The sequence below is a fragment of the Etheostoma cragini genome, chromosome 6, assembly GCF_013103735.1.
Source record: "Etheostoma cragini isolate CJK2018 chromosome 6, CSU_Ecrag_1.0, whole genome shotgun sequence".
NCBI classification, from domain to species: domain Eukaryota; kingdom Metazoa; phylum Chordata; class Actinopteri; order Perciformes; family Percidae; genus Etheostoma; species Etheostoma cragini.
The window spans coordinates 14,352,900-14,378,018 of NC_048412.1; the positions used below are offsets into that span (position 1 = coordinate 14,352,900).

Genomic DNA, 25,119 nt, shown 5'->3' on the forward strand with positions numbered 1-25,119 from the left:
AATGGACCATAACATGGCCTATATTACTTTTATCTCTACAGGAGAGCTGCAGTCAGAACAGAACTCAGGTGCAGGTGAAGGCAATTGTCCTGGCTCGGTGGAGAAGGGAGCTACACAAAGAGCGCGCCTCACTGGTGCAAATAAAAGAATGTTCAATCTCCTCAGGAAAGCCAAGGTCCAGCTCATTAAGATTGACCAGCAGAAACAGCTTAAGTCATCTGGGGTAAGGTCATGACCCCAAGCACATGATCTCTGTTATTGTACACTTTAATTGTTCACTATTAGATACAGTCTGAGTCTATGTAATAGGACCTGTTCGAGATGAGGAAAACCTCCCAAGTTCTTTTAACTGATTTGGGGGTAGTATTCTGAGGCTTGTATTGATGCCTTGTTTTTTCTTCTTAACCCCGTAGATGTTGTCGGGTCCAAGTGGCGCCAGGTCTCGAGATGTGACCTCCAAGAGACAAAGGAGGAAGCAGAGGGTCAAGCTTGATGCTGATGTTCCAGTCAAGACAGAGCAACCTCTAGGACAAGTAAGTGTACAAATCAATAGGCCCGAGGCGGAAATCAACCCAACTGCAAATCTATGATTATCCCTCTGGTTTTATCATTTTATTGTTGTTGATTATCCTTCTGCCATAGTTGCTAACTTATCATGGGCAAAGTGTGCTTTACTGAAATGTAAGACCAATGATTCAGACTTTGAAAATGATTTAACAGGTCAATTGAATGTTCATTTCTATAGCCTTGGGATGTAATAACAATGCACTTTAAAGAAAAAGAAAATAATTGAGTCCTCTGTCAATTCCAGCCCCTTTACATCAGCGCCTCTATTATGATCGGAATTTTTTATTATACTTTTTCTAGCCGCAGCTCATATCCCCCCTGTGCCAGGAGTTCCGTAGAGCAGGAGGTCCGCGCATCAAGCATGTGTGTCGTGCTGCGTCCGTGGTGCTGGGGCAGCCTCGAGCCTTGGTACCAGATGACATTCCCAGACTTAGCGCCTTGCCTTTGCATGAACGAACTGGCATTTCCCCTACAGCCATCCCTAAAGGTAGGTGTCAACGGATGGGAAGACTTATCTGGATTAGTTTCATAAAACTTCTCAACACTTTAATGGGATGACTTGATGGCAGCAGCAGTAGGACTAGTAGTAGATATGGCAACTTCTCAGCCCTGGCAGAGAAGAGATAATTGGTTTCTTTTAACAAACGGATGCTTTGAAACAGAATAATTTACGATCAATGCATCAGTCTAATATATGAATCATTACACCTATACCCCACAATAAATATACCCCTGTCTCATGAATGATTAGTTTAAAACTGTTACATTTAAAGTTAGTTTACTTGTGGTACTTACTAATGGTTGAATGTCTATTGTTGCAGATATTGGGTCTCCCTCTGAATCAGACAGCCCTGGGCTGTCAGATCCAAAGGTCACCAAGGTCAAGAAGCCGTCAAATTTTGTGAAAAAGAAAGGACTCGGGCCATTTGGGTATCGCTCTCGGAGGTGCGGGGTATGCAAAGGCTGCAACCACGAGGATGATTGTGGCAAGTGCATGAACTGCCTCGACAAACCCAAGTTTGGTGGTCCCAATACCAAGCGGCAGTGTTGTGTGTAAGTTGACCTCTACTTTATTTTTAGTTGTATTGGAGCCTATAAGTGTTTCAAAATTATGAGTAATCTGTTTGTGTGTTTTTACCACAAGGTATAAGAGATGTGATCAAATTGAAGAGAGAAAAGCACGTAGACTAAGTGGAAGAACAGCACCCAAAGGTAATTTTTAATTTGGTCGTGCAAGCTTCACGTTGCTTTAATACTTCTATAGAATTCAGCACGTCAGCTTCATGCTGCTTTTTTTTAAAGGTGCCTCTAAGCGGCGGCGATCCTCTCTCAGCGGGGGTCATTCAAGTAACGACGAAGGGAACGAGGGTGCTGCGGAATCACCATCTGGTCTCCAGGGTGATGGTCAGAGTCCGTCAGTAAGGAAACAGCCAAAGCGTGTCGTGAAACCCCGAGTCTACTTTGACCTGGTGGACTACGACTCTGATCTCGATGACAAAGCTTTATCAAGCTCTGCCTCCCCAGCCAGGAGAAGGGGTGCTGGGTCCCGTTTCAGTCAAGGTAAATTAACATTCATAAACCAGATGACATAGATGTGTCATTCTAGAGCTGATTATTCAATTAGTTGTCAACAATGAAATTAATTTCCAACTATTTTGATAATGGATTAATCAGTTTGAGTCCTTATTTGTGGAAAACGTTAAAATTCTGTGTTTCTAGTTTCCTAAAAAGTGAGGTTTTGCTAGTTTATTAACTCCTCTGTTACAGTAAACTGAATATCTTTGAGTTGCGTACCAAATAAGAGACTGTTCGGCATTTTCTGGCATTTTATAAACCAAACCAATATTTGATTTAATTGAGAAAATTGACTCAAGTGACAAATGTAAACATTGTTACTTACAGCTCTTCCTATTTCATAATCTGGATTATATTTTTATTCTTAACCTCACATTTTGTATTTGCATACATATCATGTAGGGCTGTAGACAAACTGCAAATGCATTTCTTTGAACTTAATGTTTTTGTTGTTTATTTTAAGCCGTATGATGTGCCTCTTATATTTTTGTTTTTTTCCTGCCCTCTAAAGACTTTGTGTCACTGGATGGATTCCTTGGAGACATTTCAGACGAAGAAGTCAGGCATCGAAAGTCCAGTTCACACCGTGTTCCACATGTTCGACGTAAACCTGAGAAGGTGAGTGATTGTGAATTTGGTGAGTGCAAACACCATGGTTGGAATACACAACTTGCATTTGTGTGATTTTGGTTTTGTGTTTGATTTGCTCTGTCACACAATAAATGTCAACACTAGAGCTGCAAAGATTAATTATCAACTACTTTGATAATCAATTGGTTTGAATAATTATTAACATTGTCACAGTCCTTTGACACAAGCCTGCCAAATAGTGTCTCTGAGAACACGCCAAATGGGACCTCCTTCCACAGCGCTGCGGAGGAGGGTCTGGCTAGTCCACACAGCATTCCGGGATGGGAGAAAAAAATGTGCTCTGGCATTTCTGTAAACCAATCACAGTTTTCTTGGGCAGGTCTAAAGCACTGGATGCAATAGCGGTGCCTCTGCAAAATAGACTCAGAAATGAACGTACCTCGGTCGAACATGTGCTTGTTCAAAACTTGTTTTAGTTGTGCAAAAGGAAACTCAGTCTGTCACTCTTCAACTAATGTGGTTAATACTCTGTAGCCTGCCATAATAATTTTTATCTAATTTACATCAAGGAAGTGGAAGAAAGACGCAGTAGTCTTCTTTTAAGTAACACACATTTAGCAAAGCAGTCTTCACTGCAAACCCCCAGATGACTGTAATAAAATGAATGTCAATTAACATAAACACAGCAATTGCACTGCAGTTATCAACCACTTCAGTAATGAGACAATGCAATAAAGATGTTACCTGTATGTAAATCTCGATCTATAAGTACACCATAGCCCACAGTTGCTCTATATTGCAAAGTGGATGAAAGAAAAATTATAAAAACAGGAAATTTAATTAAAAGATAATACATGGCCATTAGAATGCTTAGTGAAATGCAAGTATATTAGCATTTTAAGTGTGTCCATTCCTGCCTACATTCATATTATGGTCATCTCTCAGGGTCTTTCATCTGAGCAGACTCCCCCCAGTGTCCTAGCTGCCCTGGCCCATGGATTTGAGCAGAGAGAAGCTGAGTCTTCTAAACCTACTCACAAAATCAGGGTTGACTTCAAGGTATGTCACGTTTTACAGTACACCACACATATTGTAAAATAAACAAATGTTTTGAAGGAACAGTGTGTAGGATTTAGGGGGATCTATTGGCAGAAATGGAATGCAATAATTATAATAATGATATCATTAGTGTATCACCTGAAACCAAGTTGTTGTGTTTTTCTTTAGCTTAGAACGGTACGTTAATATTGTTTCCCTTTCAAAACAAAATAGTTGTAAGATGGTTATATAAACACTGCCTTGGCAAAAGGTAAGTTAGGTTCTTGTAGAAAAGTGGGCGGCTGAACGTAGCTCCACTGTCAGCCTCCTTCGGTGTTTGAATAATGGTAATAGATTGGTGGACATATTTCAGCAAGGCAAGACATCTTGGTTGGGGCGCAGTGGATATGTGACATGCCTTTGGTGCGGGAGACCTGGGTTCAAATCCCACTGAGATAAATCAACCAATGTGTCCCTGAGCAAGACACATCCTCCAAAGGCGTGCAACCTCTGACATACTTAGCAATAGTAAGTTGCTTTGAATAAAGAGCGTCAGTTAAATAATGTGTAATGTAATGTCAGCAAAATTAAAATCCAGTGTGTTAGTGTAATCATTGCTCTGAACCCGTCTTTTTCAACGGTCTGTAGCGAGACCGTAGGTGGATTGTAATTGCGTTCATAATGTTGCTCCACTGCATGCTTGAAGTGAGAGGTCTTTAACGTAAGCACGACCGAGCAACATTAGCGCATCCAAGTAATGTTAGCGTGACAGGCAACAATAGTGGCTAAATATGTCTGATTTTTTTAGAAACAAGAATCTTAGAAACAACAGGCGGCTCCTCTTCTGAGCATACGTTGTTCTGGTGTATCTCCAGACTTTCTTCATCCTCTTAACTTTTGTGCAGTAGTGACCAGAGCCTCTGTCAGCATATGCTACCTGGCTAGCTAGCAGCTATAATGTTAACCAACATGCTGTCCCACGGTGTAAATTTGTAAATGTAAAATTCCTAGTGTGAGAATTTTGTTTATGTCACAAATTGGTGTGTGCTATGGTGTTTTATCCTTTTAAAGAGAGTAAGTTGTGCTTTATTAATTGTTGTATTATAAAGTTACTACCATGAGTAAGAAGGGTACACAGTTTACAGGGCTCCCGTTCTCAATTCATTCACAAATTATGTCTGGCGTATCTCTCTGCGGCAATGCACCAGTATTAGAAACATTTATATTATTTGGGAAATTAATACCAGTATAAGCTATAAACCGATCTACTTTTCACCACTAGTTTTACTACATGCTTGGGATGGGAGGGGCAAAGTAAGGGGTTTTCAGTTGGTTGCAATCAGCAACCTCACCGCTAGATGCCACTTGATCCTCCACACTGCTCCTTTTAAATGATGATGTTCAGTGATCACAGCCACAGCATTTCTGATTGCTACAGCTATGTGGTGTATGATGACTTATACGTACATTTTTTGTCTTTAAACATTAATTCCAAACAAAGTGTATTCATGGTTTTTAACCCAAAGTCATACATGCAGTAAAGTAAAGCCATTGTAATTCATTAGTTTACATAACATTATTATTGGAGGCCACTAGATGTCAGTGTTTATTTGTTAATTATGTGTTTCAACTGATGTCTTTGGTGGCATATTTAAACATAGATATTATATAAAAATAGACAGTTGACCATACAGCGTCCTTCAGAACCTTAAAATGTAAACCAGCTCACTTAGTCACCCCTCTGAAACAACAATATAGTGTATATTGGTCAGGAGACATAGTATAATGCTACTATTACTGTGGGCAGACATTTCTCAGCTGTTAATAGTGTTGTGTACACAATGTCTTTAATTTCAGGAGGACTGTGCTTTGGACAACGTCTGGAATATGGGTGGGTTAAGTATATTGACCTCTGCATCCCTCATGCCACCCTATGTCTGCTTCCTTTGTGCCAGTAAAGGGCAACACGAGGTAATTACTTTTTTTGATCTATTTTACTAGAAATTGTTGATCTGTTTCTTTGTCCTTCTTGAAATTGTGCTGAGCGTGACTGACAAGGTTCTTACAGTTGTTAAAGTGAAATATTACACAAAATAATGAAGATGAAAAAACATGAATCTCCTATTAACGCTATATAATTTGAGGGCAATTTTAAAATTCAAACATCTTTTTGTTAATTTCTTTTTGCAGATGCTGTATTGCCAAGTATGCTGTGAGCCCTACCACCAGTTTTGCCTTCAACCAGAGGAACGCCCCACTGAAGATAACAAGGAAAACTGGTGCTGTCGTCGCTGCAAGTTTTGCCATGTGTGCGGCAGGAAAACTAAGCACTCAAAGGTTCGGCCTGCTATTTTGACCTGTTTTGTCATAAAATACATGCTACTCAGTATTATTGTAGTTCTGTTAGTAAGCATTACATTTTTCCTGTCTCCCTCAGCCGTTGTTGGAGTGTGAAAGATGTCAGAACTGCTATCATACTTCCTGTCTGGGTCCCAACTATCCAAAGCAAAACAAGAAGAGGAAAGCTTGGGTAGGTTTAAATGTTTCTTAATAAACAAAGTCATGTATGTTTAAGCAAGCTGAGGTTGTAATTCATTGATTGTTTTTACCTGCTGGTTTCTGTGCAGGTTTGCATGACATGCATCAGGTGTAAAAGTTGTGGCGTAACACCAGGCAAGAGTTGGGACACTGACTGGAACCATGACAAAGGACTCTGTCCAGACTGTTCAAAACTCTATGAACTTGGTGAGGGGGAATTGATAAATGATCTGTCACTCCTTTTGTCATCTACCAACATCACTGTTCTATGTTGAGACTAATCTTTTCTGAATGTCTCTTTCTCTCATAAGGTAACTACTGTCCAATCTGCTTCAAGTGCTATGAGGACAATGACTACGACAGTCAGATGATGCAGTGTGGCACCTGTAACCACTGGGTACATGCCAAGTGTGAGGATTTAACAGGTGACTGAAGTGTGAAGTGAAGACATGTCAAACTTAAGTGTTTAACATTTTTGTTTTGAGGTTTATTTCCAAAACTTAAAAGACAACAAAGGGCATCAGAATAACAAATAATGTAGTGAGCTGGGAGAAAAAAGCTACAAAGCCATGCTTGACAAGCCCTTGGTATGTGCAAATGTTTTGGTTAGAAATGCATTTCACTAAACATCACTGCAAAATTCTTAAAAAATAATTTCAGATGAGCTGTATGAGATCCTGTCCAGCTTGCCAGAGAGTGTCGTATATTCATGTCGGCCATGCAGTGTGACCCAGCCCAGTGCCTGGAGGGAGCTGCTGTACATTGAGCTCAGGGCTGGGGTGGAAAAGGTGCTGGCTTGCTTGCTCTCCTCCACCCTTACCCAGCACCTTGTTACCTGCTCACAGGTAGAAGACTCCCCTTTCTTTCTTATGAATCAAAAGCCACATGAAAAATAACAAACATAATCATGTGTTTATCTTGGACTGCTTGTTTCAGTTTCCTGGAATCTATGCAACTTTTACATAATGCACTGAAACTTGTGAAATGCAGTGTGTCAAATATGCTTTGGTTTTTTCTGCAGTGTGAAAAGTTGGTTGACCCTGACATTGGAATAGAAGGACAGCCAGCCTGTGACCTCCGAGCTGTAGGCAAGAAGTTTGACAAAGGCCTTTATACTACGTTGGTAAGTTAACATTTTATTCAGTGTCTTAATACTTAAGTACTTCAGCAAATACAATTTTCACAGTCAGTAATTTTTCATCCTATGTACCTAATAAGACGTTCGGATATGCGTGAACTCTAACCACACAGGAAAACTAGGGAAATCATATGATGATCCTGATGACCAAAGTTAAACAACTTGTAGTTTTAAAGCCACTTATTTATTTTCAAAAGGGGACACATGGCATAGGTGCCAGCTAGGCCTGCACGATTTAAGGAATGATTTGAATCACGATTTTTTTAGCTTAGAATTGGTATCACGATTCTCTGACACGTTTTTTTTCTCACTATGTGTAATGTTAATTGCACACAGGATTCATGACAAAACAAATTGACAGTGCTAAACTTTTTTTTTTGTGGCATCTATAGCACGTGGCGCATCACCATAAGCCTGTAAACATAGAGGCTTCAATAAAGAGAAGGGAGAGTATTGCAGCGCTTGGGAGAGCTTTGAAACTTATTTCATACAGTCTCCCACCCAGTCCAACTTTATTTGTTAAGCACTTTAAAACAACCAAAGTGCTTTTCAAAAAATACAAAAAGAAAATTAACTTTATAACACGAGTAAAAATAATACCTGCACAATAAAAACAATTAAACTAAATAAATAAATGCGGTAAATGAATTCGACATCTCACTAGGTGTCAAAGGCCCCAGAGAAGAGGTGGGTTTTAAGACGTGATTTAAAAACAGACAAAGAAGAGGCCTGTTTAACGTGCAGAGGCAGATCATTCAACAAGCAGATGATCATCTGACCTGAGAGTGTGTCGGTACGAAAGGGCGGGCAAGACCATTCAAGGCTTTAAAAGCAAATAAAAGAATTTAAAAATTGATCCTAAAAGTGCTGTTTTGACAGTATTGGCTTTATTTTGTCCAGCTGCCTCAAGTGGAAGAAACTTGATTTGACAACAGCCTTGATGTGACTGTCAAACTTCAGCTCCATGCCCACTTTAACCCTTAGGTTTTGATGCAAGGTTTAACATGCTGTACCAAGGAACCCAGATCTACATAGGGGGGTCTCAGTGGTGCCGCCAAAAACCATCACGTCCATATTTTAATCATTAAAATATAAAAAGTTCAGAGCCATCAAGGCCTCTATGTAGTCGAGACACATAAGTAGCTTTTTAAGAGGCACATAAATCTGACTGTCATCTGCGTAACAGTGAAATGAAATACCATGCTTCCTAAGTATTGAACTAACTGGGAGCAAATAGAAAGAGAAAATGAGAGGGCCAAGAACTGACCCCTGTGGGACCCTGCACAAAAGAGGAGCAGTGCTGTGCTTCATTTTTAAAACTGGATTGGAAAACCACTAGAATATTATCTTCTTCCATAAAGGCCATTAATTGACTGTGCACAATCTTCTCCCGAATTTTTGAAAGGCAATTTGGCAATATGCCTGATATTTTCAAGGACCGCATCCGTTATTTAAATTAGGGGTTGTCCAATTGCATGTTTAAAATGTTTAGGGACCACACCTGAGAACAGACTGCTATTAATGACTGCAATTGCAGGTGGTCCTAAAGTGGGAAAAACCTCCTTAAATAGTCAAGGAGGGACTGCATCATTTGGAGAACCTAAGCTTCAAGTTACCAATAATGTCCTGTAAAAAGGAAAGAGTCACAGGCTGAAACTGGTCAAAAACGGCAGGGGAGGGGACAGAGATTGAGGGTCATACGCTGAAGGTGAGATTTGAGCCCTAATCAAAGTGACCTTTTCAATAAAGAAGCAAAGGAAGTTTTCACCACATAGCAGTGGACACCTCCATACAGGCAATCTGCGCGGTATTTAGAAGTGAGTCAATAATGGAATTCAGACTGAAAACAGCCAAGAACTGAACAGCAGTGGAAAGGTTAATAATGCGACACTGCTGGTTAGCAGCGCAAGGTTTAACTGCATTATAAGAAGGAGCAGCCTCAAATAATATAGGCAAATGGTGAGAAAACACTGCGTCACATATCTCTAGATTAAAAACAGGCAGACCATATGCTAAAACAAGATCAAGTGTTTGTCCATGTTGTGTGGGTCCAGACACAGATTGCACAAGATAAAAAGAATCAATGAGGTTTAAAAAACACAGCACACAACATTGTGCGGGAGCAACCAAGCTCAAATAAGCTTAGTTTAAAGCTGGTGAAAGAGGATGATATCAATAGCTGCTTACATTTATAATGACTCTTATACACAGTTGCTATTCCTCCTCCTCGGCCCAAAGTCTGCAAGGAGTTAAAGTAGCAGCAACCATTAGGTTCAGTGAAAGCGCTGGACTCACCAACACTCAGCCATGTCTCAGTCACACAGAGATAATCCAATCCTCGGGATGCGAAGAAGTCCTTTTAAAACAAAAGTCTTGATCACTAGTGATTTAGCATTTACTAGGCCAATCCTGGCAGGAACCGGACCCAAAAGCCGCAAGTTGCGGGGATTCACCCCGCGCCAGCGTGGACGAGGAGAACAGGGGCTACGGGGTTGGAACACCTCTTCCAGGCCAACGACAGGTACCAGCCAGGGGTCGACAGGGTCCAGCGAGCATCAAGGAACAATGAGGCCAGAAACGGCTCCAATCTCAGTCCAAAAATACATAGAACAGCGCGCAAGAAGGGTCTTCAATCACATCAGCCGGCCGCTGTGTTTCCCCGGCAGCGATGGTGCTTACGCCGAGAAGGTGGGGACAGGGTGCGGCCAAGGTAAGCCGGGACCCACGCCAAGAAATGGGGCAAAGTATCACCTCCTCGACCATCCAATTTTATTACTTCTTTGGCAGCAAATCGAAGATCCAGCAGTGTTTGGCAATCATACACCAGTAGAGAGTCGACAACCAGAGCAAGGAGCGAAAAAAACAGCACAAACACACACAGCACAGGCAGTGACAGATGACAGGCCATAAACACTGGCGCCACGTTGTCCACAATACCCTTGCCTAAACGCACTGAAGAACGTAATAGCATTTGTGATGCAGTCGGCTCGTAACATAAAATGAGAATAAAAGTCATTTGAAAATTAAACTGTGAACAGGGCAAATCAAGATCGCAATTTTATGTCAATTAATCGTGCAGGCCTAGTGCCAGCCCCTCCTTCAATGGTATTATAGGTGGTGACATGACTCTAATAGTCTTTATCCATCTTGGTGGTGTTCTGCAAGGTATCATGCTTCTACAGTGGCATGGGAAAGTAAGTTAAGCAACTTAATGAACACTAAAAATGTTTTTGTTTTTGTTTTTAAATAGAAAATGTTCCATGAAGACGTGGTTCAGGTTGTACGAAAGAGGCTTGAGCAAGAAGAGGATCTTCCAGAGGAGCAGAGACCTACTGCTCTGGCACGCTCTTACTACTTAAAGGTGCTGTTTGGCAAAAAAGTAGAAGTGTCTGTAAACAATTAGTTATTTTACAATTATAGTAGGGCTGTACAATATGACCTTAAATCAAAATCATGATTAATTGCAGATTTTACTTCTAAATAATAATGAAATTTAAATTTTTTGACGACTGACACTGCGTCTTTTTAAATATTTTGTATAAAATTAAACATCTTTTCCATGGTAAAAATGTAAATAGGCTATACACTATTTTTCTTAACTGCTAGTTAACTTGTTATTCCTCACTTCGAACCAGCAAGTTGCATTTTAAGCTATTTTTTTCTTGTTTGCTACGTCGATAACCGCTTTAATCTTTTGATGTCTATACATTATCGATTAATCGTCCAGTCTTAGATTATAGTGTAAGATACTACAAAGTGAAGCTATGTTATAGCTGTAGAAATGCAAGTAAGCATTTATAATTAACTGATTTGATTTATGTCTTTAGCTCCTTGAGGAAGTATTTAATTGGTTCAACAGCCAAGACCCAAAGGTGTGGAACTCTTGTACCAAAGACTTGCCTATGTGAGTAATGGTTTCCATTTACTGGTTTGTATAATAATAATTAAGTGCAAACATTTAAAATCATGATTTTGAGTTTGATGTAATAGTATACATAAATGAAAGGTACAAACACTGCTATTTTATGGCATGTTAAAAACATTTATTAACGTTTGAACTGTCAAATTCTTTCTTTAATAGGGGGATGCTGTCTCATGCTGTTCATCCTCCTACAACGGAGCATGTTTACGCCCGGTGGCAGGAGAGGGAGGAGCTTGCGTCCAGGGCTCCACCGGGGCTCCTGCTGGAGGACAATGGACAAAGCTTAGATGTAAAGGAAGAAGAGTCATTTTCTCCGTTGTCAGGGGAGCCAACATCTCGCAACCACTTCAAAACTAGCAGGACTGTCAGGCTCAAATTCAAAGGTAATGCTGTCATTTCATGAGAGATGAAGTTTGAAAAGCCTACTCTTATTTATGTTTTAAAATCTTTTGCAGTGTTTGTCCCTTTAAGTCTTAACTTTTGTACATATATTTAGGGAAAAGAGGCCGTCTTTCAAAAGCTGATTTTGACACTGGATGGTCTAAGGATGACGAGAGACAGTGCTCTCTGTGCCAGAAATATGGTGACCTCAAACCTAATGTAAGTAATATTTAGTTCAGAGTAAATTTGTTAAACCCAATTTGGAGAGTAAACTAAATAATGTACTTTCAGTTAATTGGTTACTCCAGGGGTTTAACAATTGTTTTGTGGTGGTTGTTCCATAGGAAGCAGGCCGGTTGCTGTACTTGGGCCAGAATGAGTGGGCACATGTTAACTGCTGTTTATGGTCAGCTGAGGTGTTTCAGGAGGATAATGGCTCGTTACTACACGTACACAGTGCTGTCACAAGGGGCCGATTGATGGTTGGTTGTTAATCTACCTCATAATTTCATTTACCTGTTAGCTTAATAATGTATATTACTATACAATATTACTTGGAATCTGAATTTGATTGCTTTTAAACTTGTATTTAAATGCTGATATTTGACAATTAAAAAAAATCTAATAGCAGTCTCTAATCAAAAACAAATACAGTGTGTATTATAATTGATTGATCTTCTTTTTATTATTTCAATCCCAACCCTAGCGATGTGAACGCTGCAACCAGACTGGTGCCACAGTGGGCTGCTGTCTGACATCATGTCAAAGCAACTATCACTTCATGTGTGCCCGATCCCGTCACTGTGTGTTCCAGGAGGATAAGAAGGTCTATTGCCTCAAACACCGTCATCTCATCAGTGGCAGGGTAAATGTTAGCTCTTCCAATTGTCCCAACAGCTTCTGATCGATTCAGGTTAAAGGTTTTGAATTTGATTCTAGGTTGCACTAGCACTAACACATTTGTTTTACAGATGATAAGTGGTCAAGAATTTGAAGTAAACCGCAGGGTGTATGTGGATTTTGAGGGGATCAGCCTACGCAGAAAGTTCTTGACTGGACTTGAACCGGAATCAATCAACCTGATGATTGGTAAGCACCCATCTTTTAGCTGGTTTCCTGTTCTCTCCTTGACATTCACTGATAATGATCTTATGTTTTACTAATTGGTATCTAAATTGTCACTACACAGGTTCCCTACAGATAGACCAACTGGGTGTGCTGACAGAACTTTCAGCTATTAAAGGAAAACTGTTTCCTGTGGGTTTTCAGTAAGTTGCATTTTAACTTTTTAACCTGATTATATAAATAAATCATGTGGAACATGGCATAAAAAGACCCTTTAAAGCACCCATATTATGCTCATTTTGAGGTTGTACCAGAATAGGTTTACATGGTTTCATTTTCAAAAAACACCATATTTTTTCTTGTACTGCACGTTGCTGCAGACACTGTTTTCACCCTGTGTTTAGGTCTCTGTTTTAGCTACAGAGTAAGACATCTTGCTTCTATACTATCTTTGTAGGGAGCCGCACATGCGCAGTAGCTAGGTAAGATCACATCAGCTAGATAACTCTTTATCCAACTTTGGTCAGTACAAGGCAGGATTTGCTGGAAGACTTCTTCTAAACTTGGGCGCACTTGTGGAATAACTGTAGAAAAGGGACATGTTAAGTAGTTCTTTTGTAGATTATGGTAAACAAGCGTGTGTTGTAGCAGTGTTTTGCCATTGAGAACAACCCAGCATGCTAACTCTAGCATGCTATGATTAGCCACTTTGTCTCGGTTAGTTACATAGAAAGCCGTGCAGATTATGCATAGCTTGCCCGGAGACTGAAAGCAGTGGATGTTCAGGAACCGTATCTCACTCAAAACAGCATGGATGTTTTTTTGAAGTTTGTATGCATGTGGAAGCACCAGAGACACAAAAGAACACCTCAAATCCCAGTGTTTTGTTTTCATAATATGGGCACTTAAAAACTTTCTTCTTCCTTTCCAAGGTGCACTCGTTGGTACTGGAGTACAGTTAATCCATTGCGCCGGTGCAAATATACATGTACAGTGCGGGAGGTACGGCCCGTTGTCCCTGAGAAGCCTGTGGAGGATATGCCTGACCAAGGAGACAATCACACCACTGCTCACAGCCCCTGTCCCCTACCTGGTGCGTATTTTACTACTGAACAACTGGTACAACAGTACATTCAAAAGGGATTTACTGTGAATTGATAGATGAAGATACTAATATTTTCATACACTATTTTTATGAATCTTTAGAATCTGAAGCCCAAGAGACTGATTTAGCAGAATGCCAGCCCCCAATGGTAGACACCTTTATCTTAGGACCTACCCCCAAGTCAGATCATGGTTCAAGGCCAAAGATGCCCAGGAGACCAGCTGGAGGAATGTTTCGACCTCTGCCATCCCCAGGTAAAATAATTAATTAAATTCTTTAAAATATATACAGTAAGTTAACTAACAAAAAAAATGTTGATACAACCAAAAGCACACAAATCTCAATTCTGATTTCCTCTTAGGAGTAATCCAGTTGAAACCCCACCACATATTAACCATAAGTGATCTGGAGGATACTCGAAGGGTTCGTCGCCACAGCCCACACTCACAGACAACAGGCCTACGCAGTCACATGCCCCCGCCTCCTCTGGGCCCTCCAACTGGACCAATCACCATCCGTGCTGGAAAGTCTTCCCTTCCCAATTCCCCATTGTACCCACTTGGTGCTCCAGACAACCTAATAAGTGCATCAGCCCGCCCAGTCGGGGGTAGAAGTGCTTCCTCAGTCCGATGCCCTGGTAATTCAATGACCCATTGTACCTCATCATTCTTTCCCCAGTCTCCCTGGCAGGACGGTGCAGGAAGCTTTCCCTCTCCAAGTCTCTCTTTCTCTCCGTCTATACAACATCTACCCAGAAATCGATTGTCATTTGATCTGAACCAGTCAGACTCAGTCGAGGTGCCTCACAACTTCTTAGCTTCACCAGAACCTGAAGATGTCTCTCCGGCAAATGGTACATCACCCCAGGGAGGTGTAGAGCAACAGAAGGATGAGGAAGACTTTCCCTACAGTGCATTCCACAAGGATCCCAACATGAGTCTGGGCCAAGAGATGAGGACAGAACTAGAGATTGAAGAGACACTCCTGAATGAAGGCGTGGCAATGAACTGTGGGGGACAAATAGTGGTTGAAGGTGATGATCAGGAGGAATATTGGGGAAGAGCCCAAGAGGTACACAAGAGGAAGACTCTTGTTGCCAACCTGCCAAGGTCTGCAGCCTCAGGCAGGGATGACTTGGGCAACACCTCATCTGATGATGATATGGAGCACTATTTTGACTTCTCAAGGACAATAGTCAGCTGTCCTGGATCAAAAGATCTTTCCAAGTCTCCCTCTTCCCCTTCCTCCCGGCCTATGACTCAGCTGGATGGTGTAGATGACGGTACAGAGAGTGATGCAAGTTTAGCAACCAATGATGATGCTCAGAAAGTTGAGGGTTCTAGTCAAGCTCAGATACAAGCCAAAATCCAAAATAATAAAAATGTCTGTGAATCGGACACTACAAACGGCACGCAGGCTGTTCAGAGTCTTTATCCCAAAGCGTCATCCAAAGATAAGCACACCGGTTCTTCATCATTCACCATCTCCGTTGCCAGCAAAAGACCTACAGATAGATCACCTCAAGGTGCACCTAAATCCTATGATTCCAGTCAATCAAATGAGAACAACATGGGGTTTGTGTTTCCACAAACCTTGGTAAACTTTCCACTCAAAGAGCAAAGCTCTGACACTCCTTTGGTAAATCAGGAGACGGTGCTTCCTACTGCAGTTTGTGATGCTCGGCCTAACCTACTCACAAAGGTGTCTGAGACCTCCTATTCTAAAGAGTTATTCCAAGGTTCCAGTTTAGGATTTTCCTCTGGAACACCTTTTGCTCTTAAGAGATGTGACACTAGTCCACATTTAATTGAGAAGGTTCCCTTGCTAGAAGGCACACCGCTTAAGACCCAACAGTCTGAAGCTTGTAAACCCTTGAACTCAGAGCCTGACTCCAGCAACTCCACTGTATTGATGAACCACTTAACAGCTAAAACAGTGGGATCCTCATTAGCAGATTCTGCTGATACAAGTCAGGCCACCCTGCTGGATCTTCTTCAACCCTCCCCTGTATTGCCTACAGATGTACAAACCCCCTCTCAAGGCTTTGTAGACTCTCTGCAGATGTATTCCTGTTTACCAGGTTTCACTCAGCCTCCTCTAACGAGTATTACACTTCAGCCAATAACATCCTCACAAGAGTCAACAACCTTCCCATCCATGGGGCCTTTGTCTACTAAACTAACCACACTCACAACTGTTAGAGATGTGGCACAAACACTGTTAAATGTTGCGCCTCAAAACGATCCAGTGCTATCAGCTACGTCAGGCCCTTGTCCCCCAGCAGGAACATGTGGAACTGTCTCTCTACCTATCTATTCCACACAAACGCAGCCACTGAGTTCTACCGCTGTCACCATCGTTTCTTCTTCTGCGTCAATATCATGTCTTTCTGGACTGTCAACACAGTGTTCAACAGCTCCAATGCCTTTCCAAACCACGTCAGCCCCTGTAATCTTAAATGGTTACAGCTCGTCCTCTTTGCAGAAGGAAGCTACATCAGGTCACACAATCTCCATCAACTTTTCTACACCCAGACCAGCTTTAGAACCTCAACAGCCAGTCGTTCCCCAAGCATTACCTGGACATGCTATTCTTACAGTGAAGGAGGTGGGAGGTCCAAATGTGGATCCTACACCACACGTCCTGCTTGTGAACCGCCTCGGGCAGATCTTTGTGAAGAACCCAGAAAGCAACACTTTCCAGCTGCCCACTCCCAGCTCCCCCTCCTTCAACTGTGTCACTCAGATTGCCAGCCTTTTGCAAAGCAATGCACTGTCAGCAACACTAGCAGCCGCGGGTACCATGACTGCTCCAACCCCCGGGGCCAACGTTGCAGCAGCATTTCCTGCGTCGCTTACACCCACAGTTCAGAATCCAACCACAATTACACAGCTGCTTACTCACAACAGCAACGGTGCAGTGGCTTCAGTTAATGTGAAAAAGCCAAGAAAGACTGAAAAAAACCCAAAAGATGAAACCGCTCCAGAGTTGAAAAAAACAAAGAAGAAGAAGGATTCAAGTGCATCCAAAAAATCCAAGGCCTCAGGGCAGCATTTTCCATCAACTGAGAATCCTCCCATGACTCCTGCTGAAAGTGCTCAAGCAATTATTAATCAAGCAATGGCGAGTAACTACACCCCCAAGTGGAGTGGGCTTCAAACCCTAAGCCCTTCCTCACTAGTTTTGCCACCTGGCCTACTAATTGAACCAGAGCCTCCAGTGTTGCCTCACTCTCCGTCGGTACCCACAACACCAGTTCCCGCACCCCGACCTCGCACACACGTCCGCATGAAGAGAGTTTCTTCCCTGTCAGACCGTATCGTCACAAAGAAGTCTAAGGTTGATTTCCTAAAACCAGAGCCCCCCAGTGAGGATGAAGTTTGTCACAGACCTACCTTTCCAAGCATCTCCAGCAGGGCATCAGGAGTCCGCATCAAGACCCCAACAGTGAAAGAAGTACTAAACCTGGACCAATTAAAGGAGGAGCATATAAGCGATGCTGATAGCCCAGGGTAAGATTAAATTTTTCCTTAAATGCTGCAACTAACAAATATTTTCATGATTAACAAAAACAAAAGCAGCCCATCTCTTTAACAAGCTGCAACCAGCAAATATTTGGCATTTTTGTTCAAGAAACAATTAAACTATTAGATCTAATCTAATCTTCTTGTTTGAAATGAAGCCAACAAAAACTGAGTTTAATATACACACTACTAGTAAGAGTTGTTAGAGCACTAGTGAAGCTAATACATCCAAAGCTTTGCAGCATTGACAAATTTCCCCACCTGAGACTTTAGGCTTACGTTAATATTCTTTATGAATGGCATACTTTTGGATTTACTAGACCAATACAGCATTGGTGTTCCCATTGGGGGTTCTAGAAACAGTATATTACACAGGAAAATGTATTACATTGAGTTGATTTGGTTACTGTTTTATGTTTAAACATTTGTGTTAAAGCTTTTGTACTCTTATTTGTCTCAGATCAGAGCCTTGGGATTATATGGCCAGGGGTGAACAAGGCAAACAACATGCATGGGAACCAGTGGGACTCAGCACCCTAACTGACTGGAAGAAATACTCTGGTATTCTTGGGTTTTAACTGCATAATTTAATGATTTGAATGGAGAAAAAAAAAATGTGTCCAACAATGTTTCCCACATACTGTATGGCACTAACTGTGATAAATCATAGCCACAACATGTAAGAATAGTGTAAAAGACTGTAAAAATTGTGATTGGTTTTAGGCGCTGCTTCTACTACAGATGAGGAACCACCATCGTCTGACGAGGATGAGGAATTTCAAACTAACAGAGACCAGCCACACCTACGATTTGAGATAACCAGCGATGATGGTTTCAGTGTAGTGGCAGACAGTGTTGAGGGTAAGGCTAATATTGCATAAGAAATATTTCCCTCAAAAGCCTTCTAAATGATCTAACATGTTCTCAAAATGACCAAAAACAAGTTTCTTGAATTGGTAATTCTGTATTCCATTAATGTTCATCGTATTCACTTCATTACGCCTGCTTCTTAACTCTCCCTTCAGTGGCTTGGAAAGCAGTAATAGACGGAGTGCAGGAGGCACGAGCTATTGCGAGGTTGAGACCTCTGACGTTTCAGAGGATCACCGGTGCTCAAATGCTGGGTCTCGTCCATGATGCAGTGGTGTTCTTGCTGGAGCAACTTCAAGGAGCCCACCGTTGTCAACGTCATGCCTTCCGTTTCTTCAAACAATTCACGCAGGAGGATGACCTCCCTGTCAATCCAAGTGGTTGTGCCCGCTCTGAGCTGTACCTTAGGTATATTTACATATTACAGTTACAGATCCCTTCTGCTTATTGATCTTGTGTCATTGTTGAATCTTTTATCTAGTACTTTTCTTTAAATGTAGATGGAAAAGTACAGATGCCTTCCAAATGATTTCTAAAGTTATTTTATACTAATAGACGTGCGTTATATTAAAGCCATTTCCAACTGAGTTGATTCAATGCTAAGTAAACTATCAGCTCCACAAAACTCTTTCTGTATTTCTCAGCTAGGCTATGTTTACAAAATGGTGTAGTCTGGCAGCTTTTACGTGCAGAAGATCGAGTTAAGACGATTACCTCTTCTGACGAGTCCATGTGTTTTTAAGGCACTGACACACTAATCCAAATATCGGCCGTTGGACAGTCTGGATAAGTCGTCTGTTCGGTCTGTGCCGTGCTGTCGTCAGTCGGAGGAGGAGGAGCCATCTGCTTTAATTTTGGCCGATTTGAATAGTTGCATCGGCCAGTGGGCAGTCGGACTCGACGTCAATCTGATTGGTGGATTGCTGGCACTTGACTAGCGAATCTGTGCATTTATGTTAAAACACTTACCGGAAATGACGAGCAGGAGCCTCTCAAAATCTGATGAAAATCTTTCAAACTGACCTTTGTCGATCAGCAAAACAGACAGATTTAGCAACGGTATGGCCTGTTTCACGCCTAAAATGTTTTCAGAAACACATTTTGGTGAACTCTTTTTGTAAAATATGAGATCGTATTCCGAACGAGCCGCCATTTGGTCAGCTTTGAAATTCAGGAGAAGCCAGACCTACTTGAAGTTGTTGTCATTTCCGGTTTTCATTTTTTGAGCGACAATACAGATTAGTGCCTCTTGCTGTTATGGAGATGTGTTGTGTCTAACGCACACGCAGAATGTACACTCAAGTCTGCGTCTGTGTGTTCCGAGGCAATTTTTGGACTGACAGGAGGGAAAACGAGAGAATGGTTAGCCTACTAGGGTTGGGATATGTCCCCTGAATTGGCAGTTGATCAGACATTTAAATGCCCTCTGTAGGTAGATGGTATTACATGCTACCGCTGTGAGGGCAGTAAATTACAACTTGACCTACTTTAAGTTAACTACGGTACCGTCTAGACTCAATCAGAGCTCCGTGCTTTGCGTAGCAACAGTACAGTGGATTGTTTAACAGAGCGACAGTAATAACCTAATATACCATCATTACTGAGATTAAACTAATTTCTCGTTATATTTACACTGAATAATCCATTTAATAAACAGAAACCCGATGGTGGCTTTCCATCGTGATGCCAGTCAATCATCACGATGGACAATGATATATCTGCACAACCCTATAGCCTACCTTACAGACGACCAGTCTGTGCGCTGTACTTACTGTCGAACCTACTCCTTTTCAAATTGTTTGTTAGAGGAACAACTAACCTTAAATTAGACGCAATTAAAGGCCACGAGTCATCCATCTCATATCAAGTGCACTGCCATACAGCTGGCAAAGATGGGACCCCAGGAGCAGAATGTGGCAATAAAGGCAAACTTTATTAATATTATATATTTATAAAATATTTATTAATAATAAAAAATAACATACTTAAGCAATGGCTTGTAAAAAAAATATAAGTGGCTGGTAAAATTGGGCATCCACCAGCCACAGTGGCTGGTAAAAACAATAATTTCCCACCCTGGCTGTCGGATTGGTGTCTCAGAGCCTGCAATTGTCTCTGTCCTTCTTGGCTACTAGAAACTGCGTGGAGAAGGGTTGGGGGTGGTGCGTGATCACAGTGTTGTTGCCATTACTTAGAATACCTCATGGGGGGGACAGAAACGACTCACTATAGCTTTAATGTGTTTGACTTTTTGTGTGTTGACTTTTTGAATCAGTCTATACTTATCTTTATATCCTTCTCTCATTTCTCTTAACAGGAAGTCCACATTTGACATGTTTAACTTCCTGGCTTCTCAGCATAGACAGCTTCCTGACATTGGGCCTTATGACGATGAGGAAGATGAGGTTCTTTTGAAGTCCACAAGGTCAGGCTTCACTCATTTAGCTGTAGAGTTTTCCTTGGTTAAAATTCTTCTGCAATTTGGTATTAAAACAGGTATGGTAACGTATTAGATGGAAGGGTAAATGTGGTCCAAGTATTTCCTAAATATTTAGATAATTCAGACCATATTGTTTTTTAAAAGATTGGCAAAATAATCTGATGTTTTTGGTTAATTATTGTCTGCTCTTCCTCTTAGACGGGCCACTAGTTTGGAGTTGCCCATGGCCATGCGATTCAGACATCTGGAAAGGACATCGAAGGAGGCTGTTGGCGTGTACAGGTCAGCACAGTACTACATTTGGAAAAAAATCTTAATTCTATACAATACTTAAAAACATATTTTGATTGGATTATTGTCTTGGAGGAGCTCCTGGAGACAACAATGTGGGGTTTTAACATTCTGGGTGGGAACAATGAAACTGTATTGCAACTAATTTTCATAGCAAATGCCTTTGTGAGGACAGTGCCAAAAGTTACTCAGACAAGAAGTTCCAGTCATCATTAGTTGCACATGTAATGTTTAAGGTCACCATTTACTGAGTGTCCTTTACACCATTTAAGTATAAATATAAAACAAATTATGCTGATGAGGACAATGATTTTTTTGGAGACTACCCAAATCCATTCTGGGAATATTAGTGTTGGAGCCATTTCATTGGTTGACCAGCATGTGATGCTGGAGGGGTACAAGTTTATTTAAATGTGGCCTAATTGGGTCAGCTGTGTTGCGCACAGCAAGGTCACAGTTTTTTGACGTGGTTAACTGTGGTTAAGTGTGGTTGAGCATGGTTTAAGTGAAGGATAAGGATTAAAAAAAGACCAGTTATTATGTTTGATTACTTTTGTTTTTACTTTAAAATAAACGGATTGTCATATCCAATGTAAGTTAGAAACTCGTGGACAAGTAACTCATTGACATTTCTTATTACCAAGACACGCATTTACACGGATGCCACAAGTCAATTTTCGACCAAACAAATGTGCGCCAACAATTAGGGTTTTGTAGAAAAATGACTTGTTGAATATTTTAAGTGAGACAGACTAATGACCAGTGAGTTCTGTCTATTGAAAAGTATCATGTAACTTTAGTGCCTTAATTCAATGAAGTGTCGCAGGATCCTAAGTTTTCCTGTGACTTTTCCTAAGTCACATGTCAATTTTTTGTAAATGACATGACTCTATTTCTTTATAACTTGTCAAGATAATGGATACAGTGTGGCTTAGCTGACTATCACAAAGAGGCCTCAGCCAGTTCTGAAGTAAGTGTTATTGAACTGCATGGCTGAGATAGGGACATCCGCAACAGCTGCTGACCAGATGTATGGAGGAGGACGCTACAGTTTAACAATGTGGCTGACTGACACATCATGAAAATAAGCACAAAACAAATCTCTGAAACAAGACGGAGAATCTGCAGACATGCTTTCAGTTCTGTCTGGCTGCACATAGACACTTAGTAATCTTTGAGCAAAATTCTAAAGTTACGTATCAGCAGATAATTGCTTTAGTTATCATCAGAGATTAGCATGTGTTGTGGAAAAACTCCTTGGTGTTCGGTGATGGAGCTGAAAAAATAAGATTGTCTGAAAAGCTGGAGTTCTTTAAGTTATTTTCTTTATTCCTTTGCAAAAGAAGGAGACAGTTTAACAGACTGACCAAGCAATCTAAGAAAGTGTGTTGACAAACAAAGAAACCTCAGGGTTTTTAAAGCTGAGCATAAGAGGGAGGGACTGTTTTTCCTGCTGAACTTGAGCTCTTTTGCGGAGGACCTCCTCAGGCCAGCTACGTCATGTAGAGTGTGCATGAGGGACACATAGACTAGAGGTACATAGATACAGGGAAGCTATGATACTACAATTAATCCATATAAGTAATATATCATATAATATAGAAAACAGAGTAAATGTTGTATAGTATAAAAGTTAATACATATAAAGTGATGGGAATATAAAAACATGCAGTAATGGATAACATATGAAAGAAATATAACATCAGTATGACGGATAAAAACTTTCCAATACACATGTTGGCATCCCAACATTTGCTAATTACCACAAAACACAAATTACAGCTGACGTTGACTGGAACTTTTTGCAGGTTTTTGGTTATAAACCTAAGAATTGTTTTTGTTTTTTGAAATCTCAAACTCCTTTTTAAAGGTTCACTTATGCACTTTAGTACTGTTGGTGTGCACGCCCATTGTTTTAATAAATAGACTGAAGATATTATTTATAATTAAAACCCTTTTTCATTTTTATCCCCCATTTTATTTCTCAAATCTTCAATATACCTTACTTGATCCCATTCTATACCTTAAATAGAAAAGAATTATGGGAAAATAGCATCCAATGAACTTGTCTGACCTAACCGGACCTTTGTGCGTCCGTTGCAGGTCTGCGATCCACGGTCGTGGTCTTTTCTGCAAGAGGAACATTGAAGCAGGGGAGATGGTTATTGAATATGCAGGCATCGTTATTCGCTCAGTGCTCACTGACAAAAGGGAGAAATACTACGATGGCAAGGTTAGTCTGTTTTTTTGTTTCATTCAGATGTATTCTACAATAATTGAGGGTTAAAGTTGAGAAAGGTTGGAGGATGTATCAATAGGTTTCATTTTTGCCTTTGCAGGGTATTGGCTGTTACATGTTCCGCATTGATGACTTTGATGTGGTGGATGCAACCATGCATGGCAATGCAGCAAGATTCATCAACCACTCCTGTGAACCTAACTGCTACTCTCGAGTGATCAACGTGGAAGGCCGAAAGCATATCGTTATCTTTGCTCTTCGGAAGATCTACAGGGGGGAGGAGCTCACATATGACTACAAGTTCCCCATTGAAGACGCCAGCAGCAAACTCAACTGTAACTGTGGGGCCCGGCGATGTCGGCGTTTCCTCAACTGAGACATCCCTCGTATGATGATAGGAGGATCCTGTTTATTAGTCAGCCTTAAATTAAGGTCTTGGGGAAGCAGCGGTCTATATGAACAGAAGGGGAATTAGCCACTATTAGACCAGTCGGGAATATTTGGCTGGTCAGAAGTGATATGTATACATTTTTATGGATTGTAGAAGAGAAGAGAAGAACCTCAAAGTTCATATTGGCACGTTATTTTTTGTATATTTTTTTTTTGTTTAATTTTTTCCTGGGAAAGTTTTGATGTACAGCGGACACAGCATCCACTATAACCACAACAGTAAATAAGTGGTTTTGATGATAATGAGAACAGGACATTTCAAACCAGATGTTAAAAACGCAGGGTTTCCTGGATCAGTATGGACGACACCAACAGAATTTATTTGACACACGCGTCAAGCCTTATTTGTTTTGAATCACGGCTGAAACCCTATAACTAGGTTTTGATAGATTCCTCATATGTTTTATTCTTTTCTGTGTATAATACACTTGTAATCACGATTGCTCCATTCTCCAGTAATGGGAACATTATCGGCCCATCCGTGCAGTGGTGAAGTCCGTTTTTGAGCCATACATTCACCCGAACCTTTATGTGTTTTATCTTTCATTTGAAAACTTCTGACATTGTTAATATTTTTTTCTTTTTCTGGGAATGACAAAACAACCATGGTGCTAAGCTTTGAAAAGTCTTTAACGTCTTTAGTTGGACATAAATGTCCTGCAAATCAGGAATTGTTTAGCTGTTCATTCACCCTGCGGAGACGATTTCAAATGAATGCACTCCAGCAGTACTATTATCGTCATTGGAAAGAGTCTGCTATGTTTCACACTTACTGTAAGATCATCGGTGTGATATTTCTATCCTCCTCTCTTCCTGTGTTGACTTTAAAATAGATAGCAATCTTAACGGTTTCAGTCAGTAACATAGTGTCATATTTATAAAGACAGAATTGGTCTTTAAGACATTTTTCTTCCTCTTGATGTACAGTGTATGTAGCAAACACTACCCAAGCCAAAATAGAAGAGTTGTGGTGAATATCAGTTTTTTAAATATATATTTTATTACTCTCATGGCAGATGCTCATTACCTATTGCAATAAGACGTTGCTGCCCTAAAGTTGCACACAGATAACCACCAACCGTACAAATTATCTTCATCTTTTTGAAACCTGCTACAGTTCGCCTCTTAATCAGGGAGAGCACTGGTATAAAGCATCGCTACTGAGTCTGTGTGAGTCCGTGTGTGTGTGTGTGTGTGTGTGTATGTGTATGTGTATATTCAGCACCTGCGCCGACTTCTAGATGTTTAAGAAAACATTCAGTCTGAAATGGAGCTGAGAGAATGCACTCGGCACCTTAAAATCATGTTTAATCTTGTTCTTAGTCGATGTTCAGTGCCGTCATTGATGAGGATAATCTAATTCACACACTGTTCAAATTGGTAGT

At 40.8% G+C, this 25,119-nt stretch overlaps 1 protein-coding gene across 2 annotated transcripts in view; it reads left to right on the forward strand.

The window, feature by feature from the left end:
* The window catches only part of kmt2bb (lysine (K)-specific methyltransferase 2Bb), a 31,022-nt gene extending 6,703 nt beyond the window's left edge, over positions 1–24,319 (forward strand). For both annotated transcript variants that reach the window (XM_034875350.1, XM_034875349.1), the window contains exons 4-36: positions 42–223; positions 414–533; positions 868–1,054; positions 1,389–1,620; positions 1,712–1,779; positions 1,870–2,127; positions 2,654–2,760; positions 3,679–3,792; positions 5,629–5,742; positions 5,962–6,108; positions 6,209–6,301; positions 6,399–6,516; positions 6,621–6,734; positions 6,970–7,154; positions 7,331–7,432; positions 10,698–10,808; positions 11,275–11,351; positions 11,529–11,752; positions 11,866–11,969; positions 12,095–12,232; positions 12,457–12,615; positions 12,722–12,839; positions 12,940–13,018; positions 13,748–13,908; positions 14,022–14,174; positions 14,282–17,432; positions 17,905–18,005; positions 18,168–18,305; positions 18,470–18,722; positions 20,632–20,739; positions 20,953–21,036; positions 23,149–23,278; positions 23,385–24,319. In XM_034875350.1, coding sequence (XP_034731241.1) covers positions 42–223; positions 414–533; positions 868–1,054; positions 1,389–1,620; positions 1,712–1,779; positions 1,870–2,127; positions 2,654–2,760; positions 3,679–3,792; positions 5,629–5,742; positions 5,962–6,108; positions 6,209–6,301; positions 6,399–6,516; positions 6,621–6,734; positions 6,970–7,154; positions 7,331–7,432; positions 10,698–10,808; positions 11,275–11,351; positions 11,529–11,752; positions 11,866–11,969; positions 12,095–12,232; positions 12,457–12,615; positions 12,722–12,839; positions 12,940–13,018; positions 13,748–13,908; positions 14,022–14,174; positions 14,282–17,432; positions 17,905–18,005; positions 18,168–18,305; positions 18,470–18,722; positions 20,632–20,739; positions 20,953–21,036; positions 23,149–23,278; positions 23,385–23,660 — 7,706 coding nt within the window. In that variant the 3' untranslated portion in view covers positions 23,661–24,319. The remainder of the gene's footprint in view (positions 1–41; positions 224–413; positions 534–867; positions 1,055–1,388; positions 1,621–1,711; positions 1,780–1,869; positions 2,128–2,653; positions 2,761–3,678; positions 3,793–5,628; positions 5,743–5,961; positions 6,109–6,208; positions 6,302–6,398; positions 6,517–6,620; positions 6,735–6,969; positions 7,155–7,330; positions 7,433–10,697; positions 10,809–11,274; positions 11,352–11,528; positions 11,753–11,865; positions 11,970–12,094; positions 12,233–12,456; positions 12,616–12,721; positions 12,840–12,939; positions 13,019–13,747; positions 13,909–14,021; positions 14,175–14,281; positions 17,433–17,904; positions 18,006–18,167; positions 18,306–18,469; positions 18,723–20,631; positions 20,740–20,952; positions 21,037–23,148; positions 23,279–23,384) is intronic.
* Positions 24,320–25,119: the final 800 nt, after the last annotated feature.